Source organism: Anser anser (genome assembly GCF_964211835.1).
Source record: "Anser anser genome assembly, chromosome: 1".
NCBI lineage: Eukaryota > Metazoa > Chordata > Aves > Anseriformes > Anatidae > Anser > Anser anser.
Window position 1 is genome coordinate 32,732,100 of NC_139720.1, and position 13,936 is coordinate 32,746,035.

General features: G+C 39.2%; 1 protein-coding gene across 2 annotated transcripts; it reads right to left on the reverse strand.

Annotated features, from left to right (window-relative positions):
* PUS7L (pseudouridine synthase 7 like) lies at positions 1-13,716 on the reverse strand (the record flags this gene model as incomplete). 2 transcript variants are annotated; one of them, XM_083821511.1, is made up of 8 exons in its annotated part: positions 1-3,198; positions 3,811-3,864; positions 5,410-5,687; positions 7,179-7,260; positions 8,747-8,845; positions 10,106-10,301; positions 11,876-12,035; positions 13,008-13,716. In XM_083821511.1, 8 exons carry the CDS (start codon positions 13,714-13,716, stop codon positions 2,875-2,877), a joined length of 1,902 nt encoding a protein of 633 aa, XP_083677637.1. In that variant the 3' UTR covers positions 1-2,874. The 2 variants fall into 2 exon arrangements, with proteins under 2 accessions (XP_083677637.1, XP_083677638.1); XM_083821512.1 differs by lacking the exons at positions 1-3,198; positions 3,811-3,864 and adding an exon at positions 3,916-4,717.
* Positions 13,717-13,936: the final 220 nt, after the last annotated feature.

Sequence of the window (13,936 nt, forward strand, 5' to 3'; positions counted from 1 at the left end):
ACCTTTTTTTTTTTTTTCAAACTCAGATCAGTGCACAGTGATTATCTTCTTTTCTAAGTGCAGGGGCACAGCTGTTTTGCTTATGTAGGTTAGACTTAAATAGCCGAGTATTGCACTCATACAAAACTCCCTGAATTCAACAGTTCACGTACATAATCCTGCAAAATAGCTGCTAAGATTAAGAGAACGAATTAAAGATAAGTGCCCACTGAAATAAGCAGGATGTTTACCATACAAACTCTCTAACAGCTAACCTGACTTTTCCCTAGTAGAACACTTATATTATAGGAATTTAACCCATGGACACACATAATTAGCTCTTTCACCTTCAAGTTGCTGAAAGAACGATTTGCTTAAGAAGATTAGCCCTTTGAGTGTTCAATAGAAGTACTGACAAATGAGCCTAAAATGATTATAGAGGAGCTCTGTTAACACCATCTTCTGATCTTTTATTTTTAAATAGCATGCCTTTCAGTCAAAAATGTTTTAATCTGACCTCTTGCATCTTTCCAAATCAAGGATCAACTTTTAATGCTATGTATTCAAATCTCATTGTGAGGAGCTGGTTTTCAAGGCTCTTTTGAGATGCAGAGGAGACAATCACAGTCGTCCAAATGGAACTTCAGTGCTAATTCATTTCTTCTGTTTGTTGTAACTGCATGCAGCATCTTGTCTGCATTGTAGCACTTTCCCAAGTCAGTGGTGACAGGACAACTCTTTCTGAGCTGTGCTGTACCAAAATGATTCAGGTAATAAATAGTTTTTCACAAGACGGGTATTTTTAAGGGCAGGTGGAAGACAGAAGAGGTGATACTGAAAAGCAAAGACAGGAACAAAGCTGTCTCAGATGGGTTGTGGCAGGGAAACGGATTTTTCAATTGGTTTTGCTGCATACCATAAACCTGAGGTATAAAGTAAGCGCCGTAATAGAGCAAGCATTGTAAGTCGCCTTCAGTGGCTCTCTAGCTATTGTTTGCATGACAGTCTATTTTCCCATACGAAAGCTAAAGGTCAAATTTTGAATTACTTACACAGACTTTCAGAGTAATCCTCTTACTTAAGGCTGTGAAATATCTGGATCCGCCACAATTTTACACAAGCACTGAAATCAAGGGAATTATATTTCCATAAAAGTGGCATAAATAAATAGTTTATCAACCTTGGGAGATTTATCTTGCTCAGCTATTACCAACAACTGAAAGACTGATGCCATAAACAGAATTCAACTCATGTTATTAATTCTCTCAGTAAAAATGGGTAGACTTTTCCCTTTTACTTTTAAGTCATACTGCCATCTACAGCTTGAATAAACACAATACTCTGCTTAGGATAACAGGGTAATTCAGGCTGGAGGGGATCTATGGTCTATAGCCCAAGCACCTCCAAAAAGTGGGGTAGCCTCTCAGACCACCTTGCTCACAGCTTTATTCACTTGGGTCTTGGAAACCTCCTCGGAGACTGCACAGCCTGTCTGGGCAGCCTGTTCCACTGCCTCACCATCCTCAAGGGGAAAAAAGTTTTTATTTTATAACCAGTCCAAACCTCTCATTTCAATTTATGTCTATTGTCTCTCCTGCTGCCATGCACCACTGTGAAGCCTGGCTCCACCTTCTTGCTCTCTGACTCTCACAAGGTTCCTGTCGGGATGTTCCTCCAGCATGTCTAGGTCCCCCTGAATGACAGACTCCAGGGTACCAGTTTGTTCCCTTAATCTGGTGTGAGCTGCACCAAACCTGCACCTGCAAACTTGTTGAGGATGACAAAGACATTAAAGAGCACAGGGCCCAGAAGAGTCCCCCGTGATATTCACTCCCATTAGGCTGTAGCCCATTAACCATTACTCTCCTAGCCTCTTCCAGACACTTTTTTTTTTTTTTATCTGCTTGTTTGTCCACCCATCTAGAACATAATGCCCTAACTTGCTTACAAGAATACTGTGGAACACCATGGCGGAAGCCTTACTGAAGTCAAGGTAAATGACATTCTTCATTGTTCCGTTGTCTACAAACGCACTCATTTTATCACAGTTGATTTTTTTTAATTAAGAATATAAAAGATTTTTTTTTTCTTTTCCCAAGGGATGGTTCCATTAAAAATTCTTTGTCACCATAAGGCTTTACAGAAACACATCGTGCATTCTGTAAACAATAAAACAGGGTTTGGTTTTTATTATAAATACTTTTGCAATTATATTAATTAAACACCTCATCAAGTAATTGAATAAGCACTAACTAAAAAGCTATGTGCCACTTAATCCTGGAATTATTAGCATGAACTTAAGTAGCTGTATTCATCAACTGTCTGACAATGTGCCAGATGACTTGTTACTGTTGATTAAGGACTTGCACCTTTTTAAGACTTGGTGCCTGAATGCAACAAAAACACAAGTATTTAGTGAACCTCAGTACAGCAGCTTTTTAGTTAGGTACCTGTAGCCTGCAAACTTGTTACATAATGGCTACTCAGCCTTCTTGAACGCTCAGTATAAACCAGCTTTTATAAAAATGATAATGAAACAAAATATACTTTTGTTTGCATTTGTTCCCAGAACGTAACTTTGCAAGTAGGACATCAACAAAAATACGAAATCCATGCTTGCAGCTCACAGCTTCTTGAAGTTCTGTTAAACCTGTCTGACATGACACACAGCTTTGCATTGTTTATTCCAGTGCATCCAAGGATTTGCATTTTGGGTTTGGAATGTTTTTGGAACTAATTTTGGAGTTGCTTTTTTCCCCTACTCAGTATGAATCTCAATCTATTAATTTTTCATGTTTCTGGCTTGAAAGTGGGATTCTCCCTCACTTTCTTGGCATTATACAAAAAATACCACCATTGCTATAATATTCCTGCAATCTTTCATTAATTGGTATCTTAAAAGTCACATTTCATTATTTCTCTCAGACAGACTGTTGCATAACACGAAGGATCAAGGTCAAACGACATATGAAGAGAGAGTTTTGACTCATTCAGACGGTTGTCTTCATTTTTGATTCCTTCTTCACTGCCTTCTATAAAATATGACAGATTCTGAACATTTTTCAAAATGTGTCTGTAACATCCAGGTATATTCAGTTGTAGTGGAGGCACTCTGAATTTGCACATCTGCAGCTCATCCTTGGAAAGTCTTTCATGGTACCATTGCCCAACTTTGTTACTGGGATACTTAATACTATGTCCCACCATTGGAAGAACAACCTTCAAGAAAAAAAAAAAGGATTTGAAATAAAGCTCACCAATTTCCCTTTAAAGAAATGTGATTACTATTGTAAATGTGTTTAAATCTTCTGTTCTGGGTCCTGAAATAGCAAAACAGCACCTTTTGCTAAATACAGCTGTGCAGTTACTTGGACGTAATTTAAATGAAAAAATAAGAAATATATCACGATTTCTAATACAAACTAGAAATATACTAACATGAATTTCCATACTTGATGGGAAAGATAGAGAAATAAAGATATTAAGTTACAGATGTACGACTTCACAGCACTCTGAGCCTTAAAAAATTACATCAACCATTCAAGTGTTTTTTCCAGACATAGATTGAAAAAAATTTCAAAGCATTTATATCCAACTTCAGAAAAAACATTACCATACTGCAAATGACACTGTTCTAATTTCCATTACAAAGTAAATATTTTTTCCTTCCGTTTTTTGAGAGGGTGGAGATTAGTTCACATGTGTTTTCTTTAATGTGCATTCTGGCAAGAAATAAGACTGCACCAGTTAATATATTCCTATTATCTTTAAAACAAAACACTTTAATCAAATAAAGAGATCATCAATTCAGAATGTTTTAGACAGACTTACTTGGTATATAGAATATTTGTTAGCTGACTCTTCTGAAGCGGTGACAACATGAACCTGGAGAGACAGTTGTTAAAAAAAAAAAAGACTTAAAAATAAATTTATTTTAAACTTAAAAAAAAAAAACACTTTTGCAAACTTTAAAGAAAAAGTTTAAAAGTTTGAAAACTTTTAAACTCTGCATTCTAAGATTATTTGACTACTACAAGGCCAAATAATCTATTCCAGCTATGAAAAATATTACAAATGTTTACTATAATCAGCAATTTTGGGTTATATTGCCAAAAGAAAAACCACTGATTAAAATGTGTTCTATTGAATAGGAATATATAGTAAACTCGGTAACTTACTACTATATTTGGTGGCCCTGCTGTTCATTCGATTTGATCTACTTGGTTTATTAACCTTCACTCTCAAAAATATTATTGAAGAAAAATCACAATGGAAACATAAGCCACTCTTTTACAGGGACTAGAAATTACTCAGTTATCTTTCGAGTGCTTTTGCTTTCAGATTTATAAGAATTTCCACCCAAGAAGTGAGATACATTCTGCCCATGCACACCCCTGTTTATTTTCCAGTAAAACATTGCAAAATTCTATGCTTTATGTGATGATCAGGAGAAGGATAACTGCCTCCTTATCCAGTTAAGAAAAAGGTATGTTAACCCTGAAAGAAGGGTTTGACTGTTTCAGAAATGGACTTCAGCATGCCCAAGCCTGTGGCCAGCGTACACTTCAATGCTGGCTTTAACACATCTGCTCACCTGTGGCTCCATGCGGAGCACCAAGGCTGTGCTATGGGCAACCAGAAGCACTCCCTTGCTCTTTACTCTTTTCCCAAGAAGAGTAGCGTGCATTTTTGAACAGCTGCCAACAGTTCAGACTCCTCATCGATTTGTTTTAATTGCCTGAGTAAGAGAAATTTTGCTAAACATGCTTTGACTGTGTAGCTGCAGCATGATTAGCAGTTCAGTCTGAGGCCAACTTGCACCAGGCCTCACATTCAATAACGTACATAAATGGCAAGGTCTGACCTTGAAAGCAAGACTCAGATCTACACTGACTGACAACGCAGGTCCACCCAGAGCCTAATCTGAAGGTTTTCCCCAGCCAGACCCTAAGAAGAGCATCAGATGCCAGGCAGAGTAAGTTCTTACATACATCAATTCTGCCATTCTGTCCCTTCTCATCCCTTCAATAAAATGAATAGCCAAAACAGAAAAACTGTTAAAATACGTCTAGTGTATATGCCTCTTTGTGGTAAATCAAAAAGAAATACATCACTTCTTTCCTCTTTATCATGAACAGCAACTGATTTAATAAACATGCCAAAATAAAAGCATTGGATTATTGTCTGACATATGAATGTATGAATGGGCTGCCCAGGGAGGTGGTTGAGTCGCCATCCCTGGAGGTCTTTAAAAGACGTTTAGATGTAGCCCTTAGTGATATGGTTTAGTGTAGGACTTGTTAGTGTTAGGGCAGAGGTTGGACAAGATGATCTTGGAGGTCTCTTCCGACCTAGACGATTCTGTGATTCTGTAATGTATTCAAGCGCATTAAGCTTATTTTTCACAAGAACTATTTCGTAAAGACTCACCTTGTCATTCAGGGAAAGGCTTTCATCATTTTCCTCAGTGAAGACTAGATCACCTTCAACAACTTTTGATCCATACATCTCCAGCCTATACGACGCTGCTTCGTTCCATATTTTACTGCAATAAGCATGGACATAGAATATGCGCATGGAGTGAGGAATACTGAGCCATCCTCTGGTACAACCTTCGTGATTTACACCATAGCGATTTAAAGCACGTAACAACATCTTCTCTCTCACTTTACATTCTGGCAGCATAGTGAGTGTGCCCTTTGCATCCTCTGATACAAACAAAAATAATCATATAAGTAATCACCGATTTTTCAAATACTACCTAGAGGAAAAAAACACACTTAAAAAGATGAAATAATCAAGTAGGAATAAATTATGTCAGTCTAACCCCTTTATGCTGACTTTTACATTATTATTCCCTTTCTTTCAACATGTCATGTCAGACAAATTCCATCTTATATGCCTGTCAACACAGTCCCATGAATTCTATTCTCTGTATTTCACACGTGATAAATCAACTGGCTGTCATTCAGTTATTCAATCTAGTTGCAGTTTCTTAGAAATGTATTTCATTGTTCCAAAAGTTCTTTTTGGATCAGGTAACTGAAAGTAGAAAACAAGCTAGGACAGAACATTTAATCTCGATTTTAAGTCATTTGAAAACGTGTATTTCATAGGGGGTAAAAAAATATGTCTATTTTAAATTTACAAATCACAATGGCCACTAGGAAGTCTAGGCCTCAGCCAAGATGAAATTGTATTTAATCAGATTTATACTACGTTATATAAATGTTTTATATTTAAAATCTTATGTTTTTACATATTTTTTCCTTCCTAATTTTTCTTACAAAGTGCGATTATCTGAAGGAGCCACTGCATGGCCTTTTCTTTCAGGAAAAGGCAAGCAGCTGTTTTCAGAGTCCGCATCAATGTCTTTCCATGCATCACGCAGCAATGTACAACACAGAATGATTCATCTTATCTCATCTGTGAAATGAAAGGTCTCTGTGTCCCTTGAAGCCACATATTGTAGCTGTCGTGTCAACGTACAGCGATAAGCAGGCTAACAGATGTTGAAGATTTGAAGAGATCAAACATTTGCGGTCAAGAGCAACTTAAAATTTTTAGTTTTGGACGGAAAGTTGGCCGGTTGAATGACAGCAACAAATATGACACACAGAGCGTTTTACTCAGCACACTGTTTCTGGCATATGTTGTTGAATTCAGTTCAAGAAAGAAAGAAGGCAGATTAGAGGAATGTGTGGAAGAAGATACGTAATTAAAAAGACATAAAACCAGAGCCCAAAGGTGCAAGAACCCAGGAGCTAAGATTATTACAGAAATTTCATAAAATTAGATGCCCAAATGTGGTAAATGCTGAGTGTCAGCTGGGTGCCTCATTCTGCATTCTTCCTTTTAAATTAGAGAGGAAAAAGCTGTATTCCAAAAGCTAACAGACTGAAGGAGGCCAAAACTGCTTTGAGAATAATACTGTAGTCTTTTCCAGCATTATGCTATATGCCATTTATTTCTGCACCCGCTTGCACCTGAAATACATTAGTTTTCCATTATTTTGCACATTTAGGGCCTGATCTTCATCTCATTATTAAAAACATGTGCAGTTCTAACGAGTTCCATGGAATATGTAATAAGTGACATAAAGCAACAGCAAAATAAAAAGTCTCCCTCTGTGCAGCAACGCTTTATTCCCTCACAATACCTATGCTGAACTGATAAATAGACAATTTAACTGGACTTACCAGTCTGAAGAAAGTACCTTTTTGCCTTGTTCACAGGGTCATCAGTGTCTTCGGGCGTGAAGAATAATTTCACAGCTTCCACCTTTAAAGAACAATATTAATAATTTATATTTTCTGCACGTAAAAATAATTATTTGTCAACTAAACAGACAATCATGCACCCGAATCTGTGCTGACAGATTTGCAACCTCTCAAAATCATTTCAGTGCTGTAAGGTCTACATGAAACACTCCCTTTCACAGAAGACACCATGAACAGCACAGCCACCAGTGTGGCTATGTTATTCTCAGATTAAGGAAAGGTTCTGGTCACAAAGGAGGCATGAGATTGCTTTCAAAGCTCTACGAGAAATGTCTTCTTGGACATCCAGTTAGAACTCCTCCTCTGCATTGTAACGCCATCATTCTATCCTGAGCAGGAAAGTTACTTCCTTTTCTTTCCCTCCAGCATGACACGTGTAACACTTAAGCTGAGCACTTTCTGTAGTCTCACACACAGGGGCAACAATCCTTTCTTTTAATACTGAACTGATGCTGTGACAGGGAAAATACTATGTCACAGAATCACTGGTGGAGCCACACAGTTCGCTACAACCTCTATCAGCCTGTGACTCTTGCTGTTCATCTCTTTTATCGACATTTTGTTGTCTTCCTCTGTATTGGGACTGTGTAAACATATACTGGCACATTTTTAACACAAATGCATGTTTCAAATTAAAAAGTAACTGAGTTAAGACTAGAGATTTAGATCATTACTCTGCGGGGACTGACACATTGTGTCAACTGTTAACATATCAGAATTCAAAATGTCAGACACATCAACAGCTACTTCTATGGTCTGCCCTCAAATTCTTTCTCAGTATCAAAACAAGATTAGAGGAAAAGGATACTCAAGTATTCATTTGATTTTGTAGAGTTTGATTCTGTCTTAAACCTGTGCCAAATACTATGCTAGATACATTGAAAAGTATATGACTCTTATCTTAAGAGTTATTACTTAAGAAATAAGTTCTCCTTAGCTTACAGTTGCTCAGAACTAAGATTTTGGGACAGTAGCCAAGGAATAATGGAAAGCAGCAATCTCTTTTATACAGCAGATTAATTACTGTGGCATTGAAAAAGCAAATCCTTTTGTACGATCCTATGCAGTATCTTGTGACATTTGCAAAAGGAATATAGACCCCCAGGAGGATAAAGAGGCTACAGGTTAAGAAGATCATGAATAAGCATTGTATAAAGATTGCTTCATTTTAGTGTTCAAATGTTGTATGGAATGCAGCCCTGAGAAGTGGCACGATGAGGATACCATTCCCATCACAGACAGAAGAATCACTTCCTGAGCTACCTGCAGCTGCACCTACTGCTTCAAACAGATTTTCTTGATTCAGTGTGAAAATCTTCACGCTTGCGTTGTTGTCAGAACTAATCTGGCAATTACTTCCAGCACACAGAGGGGTTTATCTCAGAAATGAAATTGCTCCCTGGGAAGGTCAGCCCCAGCACCAGACATTGCAACAGTAATGTAAAATGAACTTGACAGTAACTACTTAAATTACGAAATGAAAATACCATTTTTTCATTCAGTAGAGCCAATCCTATTTGATCTGTCTGAACATTTTGTCCCTGGCCAAATCGCTGAGGTCCATAGTAATTCACAAAACCTTTTGTCTAGAATTAGAAAGAATAAATATGTTAAGAACATCAAAACACCAGGTACTATTAGTGAGACTAAGCATACAACACACATACATCTGTATTTATATCCAAAATACACACAGTTATTTTAATCTGAAAAAATACAAAACAAAATTATGACTCATTATTTTAGCAACTGATTTAGAAAGGTCTAAAAGGACAATCAAGTTCTGTTCTCTTCATTTTCAAAACATAAAACCCTAGGTAAGTGAAACAAAATCTCTTATACGTATTTATTGTAAATACTACTTCAGTTCAAATCAAAGAGTTCTTTCTATGTGTCAAATTATGAAATCTCTATTGAAGCAAATGCAGCACAGCAAAAGAAATGAATGGTACAAACCATTGGACATTTTTTCTTTAAAATGCTCTTTTTTCACGTGAGATTGTTTGTATGATTATTACAACAGTAAAGGCCAAGAGTAAAAAAGTAAGGTGTAGAAGAGAGAAAGGCATTAAAGCACCAGTTGGTTGTGGTTTTTTTTTTTCAGTAATAAAATACATTTCCAAAATTTTTTACACGTCATGTATTTGGCTTTTGCACACTGGATAGTTTTCATTCAAGTCTTTATTCCTGGATTAATCTTCTTAAAGTAATTTGTATTCTAGCCATTACTTAGAAAGCAAGGGTAATTACTGCTGTGCAAAACATCTCAACTTTTTCCTTTCCATGATTCTCTTCTACTTTTCTCAGTGACTTAAATAGGACCTGAAAAAAAAAAAACCCTCATCATCAGACAAGGGATAACAGCAATCAAAATCCACTCAATTTCAGAGGATCTTTGTCTGCTGCAAACATTTCACACGTGTTTATGTCATCAAAGTATACATTTTTTCACCCAAGCCAACCATGCGTTTTCTTCACATGACCAAAAAAGGCAAGCAGTTGACACGTATAACTATATTCTTTTACCCTATCAACTGCCACTGTGAAACACATCACTTTGGTTGACAGCTCACCTATCGATACTCATTTGCTACCAATTTGCCTTCCCATCTGTCTTGCTGCACCATGCTGGGTTCTGAAGCCTGCCACACAGAATGAATTCACTTATGGGCCCCCTTCAGACAGCATCTTTGTTCCAAGAGTAATGCAGGAAGGCCATAAAACAGCAAAGACATCAAAAAAGGGAAATGTCACCATTGTTCTGCCATTACAAACATTTTTTAAATGCAATTTGTTTTACAGCACAGAATTACAACCCCTTATTGGCAGCCATGCAGCTTTTTTACCTTAATATTTTCCATTGCTTCAGATATTCTCTCTTTCAAATCTGCAGGGGAGTCATGACTGTGGAGTTTGAGATCTCTCACAATTATATCAAAGTGATTGCCCTTCAGCTGACCAAGCCTAAGGTGCTGGGATGCTGAATGTATGTTGTGTATTTTCATGCCTTTTTTTTCCATTTTGCTTCCAATTTCTTTCAACCTGCATAAATAATTGGGAGAAATTATAAGCTGTCCGCTGTAAATGCTATTGAACTTGCAATAAATGTCTTCTTTACCTTACACTAGAATTAAAAAGGCTTAAGAATTCAAAAGAGATTTAAAACAGATTACTATGAGAAAAAAAACAAAAAACAAAAAACAAAGGCAGAGACAGCAGTCTTAAAATTCAGCTGTAATCTATAAACGCTTCTACAACGTTTGCTTCAGTTGCATTTATGTTTTGTAGCTTGATGGGAAGTAATGTCTGCCACTCTATTGGTCTCCAAAACACAATTTGCTCTTTCTTGGTCAGCCTTAACAAAAACAAACTCAGAGCACTGATTTTCTCTGGGTATGCTTGCACATGCCTGTAATTGAAAACACAGCTGACAGTTCAGCTATCCGCCCTTTAAAGCATCTGCTCAATCTCTTTGTTCTTATGTGTATGAAATAGCCATTCAAATCAAGGGAAATTTCAGCTTACTTTCTAAGCAATATTTTAACAATTTCATAAATTATTTCCTGATATAGAAGAGGCTTGGAAGCATTTAACTATTGTGCTTAATCATTTATACATTAAGACAAGTTTTGCCTAATCTCTTGAACAAATGGCCTTATAGCCCGGTTTGCAGTGGAATTTTACTATTATTATTCATTTATGTTAGTTTCAAACCCTAAAAACATAAATTCTACTTCCCTTTATTTGGAAAGTGTTCTTTTTCACTAAGACTTAAAAACCATTAGAAAGTTAAAGCTGAGGAAGAAATAAGTTAAGGTTTTTACACTGGGAATTTTTTACTGCAGTTACTACTGCAGAACCTAAAGTATATTTTTTACCCACTGAGTTTTGTCTAAGAGTAACGAAAATGAGGAATTGAATGGCATGCCTTGTATTATTGTCACGTTATTCAGGATGTATGCTCCACCTCCACGCTTGCTGGCATCTTTACTTAGTCTCATGCTTCTATACCGAGCAATGTAAGAGAAGTTGATATTCGGCACTCTAAAAGAACATCTGTCCAAAGTATAATTGCAGTGATCTAGTTTATTTTTTCTAAATCTGTATATGGCTCTTAAGTTGTCTGTGGACCACAAGATAAAACTTTGATAGCATGTTGGAAAACTGTTCCGGGCAGTAGATGGTATTCAAGAAACTGTGAAGGGGATCACATGAGCATGAACTGGAAGGATAATGTCCCAGATGATATAGTATACTCATATCATTAAAACAAACAACAAAGGGGAGACTTTTCTTTAAATTCCCCACACTGAGGGACTTCAATTTTACGCTGTATATATCCTAAAGCCACAAAATATTAAAGCCGTTGCCACTGTGCTCTGATACAGGAGGGGAAGACACAGCAGTAGAATGACAGAATGGTTCGGGTTGGAAGGGACCTTAAAGGCCCTCGGGTTCCAACCCCTGTCACGGGCAGGGATGCCACCCAGTAGACCAGGTTGCTTAATGAACATTTAAGTATCAACATGGTGCAATCTACTGATTAACATATTAAACTTGTTTAATATTAACATATTAAACATGTCTTAAACTTAATATACCCAGATTTTTAGTACCTCTCAGGAGTAACCTTCTTCACAACCATAGGTTGGTAAGTAATCGCCTTCTTGTCTTTGATGCCAGTGTAACTGAAGTCTGAAGGAAGAACTCCAAGTTCAGCAGCCAAGATGCCAATTGCTTCCAGTGTTTCTAGGTTTTCTTTCTGAAGGGTGAAAGCTGAAACAATCATCTCAGAATTATTAGGAATTTGATCCAAATCATACAGGTGCTCTTCCAGAGCAGGTTCTTCCCTTCAAACTATGACAGCATGGAAACTACAAAGAAACAGTGCTCCCACTGTTTCCTCTCCCACCCCACAAAATTAAAGGAAATGGGACTTTTTCCAGTATTGAAAGGGAAGAATAAAGATGCATTAAACAAAAATAAGTACAATCTCCCGCTGGCTTTAAGAGCAGTACCTGACAAAACGCAACACAATTCAAATAACATGATTTATTCTTAGAAACACTTGGGATATCAGAAAACAACTGCTTTAAGAAATGAGATCATAAATCAAATCTGACCTTCCTAAACTGTCCAACATGAAAACGCATCTTTTCAAAACCCTCAATTACTTTCAAGGGAGAACTAACGCACAGGGAGCAACAGAGAATTAGAGGTACAAGCAAAAGACCCGTAAGCATTAACGGTGAACAGTGTATGTAAGTCGTTGTAGGAACTTGATTCATCCATCTCAGGTCTATTTTTCAGTGATGGAACTACATTACATTTGGAACGATTTATTTCAGGACAAGCAATGGGTACATCAGGCCTATGTATCATGCTAAAATGATTCTGAGGGTCAGTGTTAGTAAAGAACACCATAATACAGAATCACAGAATCGTCTAGGTTGGAAGAGCCCTCCAAGATCACCCAGTCCAACCTCTGACCTAACACTGACAAGTCCTCCACTAAACCATATCGCTAAGTTCCACATCTAAACGTCTCTTAAAGACCTCCAGGGATGGTGACTCAACCACCTCCCTGGGCAGCCCCTTCCAATGCCTAACAACCCTTTCGGTAAAGAAGTTCTTCCTAATATCCAACCTAAACCTCCCCTGGCACAACTTTAGCCCATTCCCCCTCATCCTGTCACCAGGCACGTGGGAGAACAGACCTAACACTTTTACTAAAAATGCAATATTTACCTGTGTAAAGTTCTTGCTTTTCAAGGGAGCCCTCAGCAGACCTTTTCCTGGACCCTCTCCCTCGGAACCGTACCGTTATCGCCATGTTCGCCTGCTGATCGCCGTGCGCCACGGCGAAAGTTTTCGTTTCCAGGAGTTTCCCGAACCTCCTGCTGACCAGGTGGTGCACCGCCTTCCTGTGCTCCTTGTCCCCGTCGGGCTCGAAGGAGAACGTGGAGTTCTCCACCTTGGCGTCCAGAAACCTGAAGAACCCGCTCGCCTCCCGCTCGCTGACCAGCTCCCGCAGCTCCCGGTAGGCATCGTCGCCTCTCACCACCACCTCCCGGCCCCTGGTGGCCGTGGCGAGGAAGGGGAACCGCTGCCGCACGGCGCTGTGCACCCCTGCCCGCTCCGCCTTGCCCCCGAGGCTCCCCAGGCTCAGCTCCCCGCCGCCCCACGCCTCCCTCAGCGCCCGGGCGAAGCGGGCCAGCCGCTCGCTCGCCTCCTCGCCCAGGCAGCTCGCCACCGGGTCGCCGGGCGGCTCGGGGACCGCCGCAGCGGGCTGCTGCCCGCCGGGGGACGGGGCTCTGAGGGGAGCCGGCTCCGCCCGCGGCTCCTTGGGGCCGCGCTGGGGCAGCGGCAGCTCCGCCACCACGAAGTCGCCGGGGCAGCCCTTGAGGGTGCCGCGGAAGCCGCTGTGAGGGGCGGCGTAGCCGAAGGAAGGCAGCATGGCCCCCGCGGGGCGAGAACGCCCCCAAGTTAAAAATTAAAACTCAAAATCGAGTTAAAAATCGACTTAAAATTAAAATATACAAGTAAAATTTAAATAAAAATGGAAATAAAGACGGCCCCCCGCACGCGGTTCCGAGTCAAAGATGGCGCCAGGGGGCGCCGCGGGGAGGGGCGCGGGAGAGCCGTGGGGGAGCCATGAGGGCGCTACCAACTCCCTC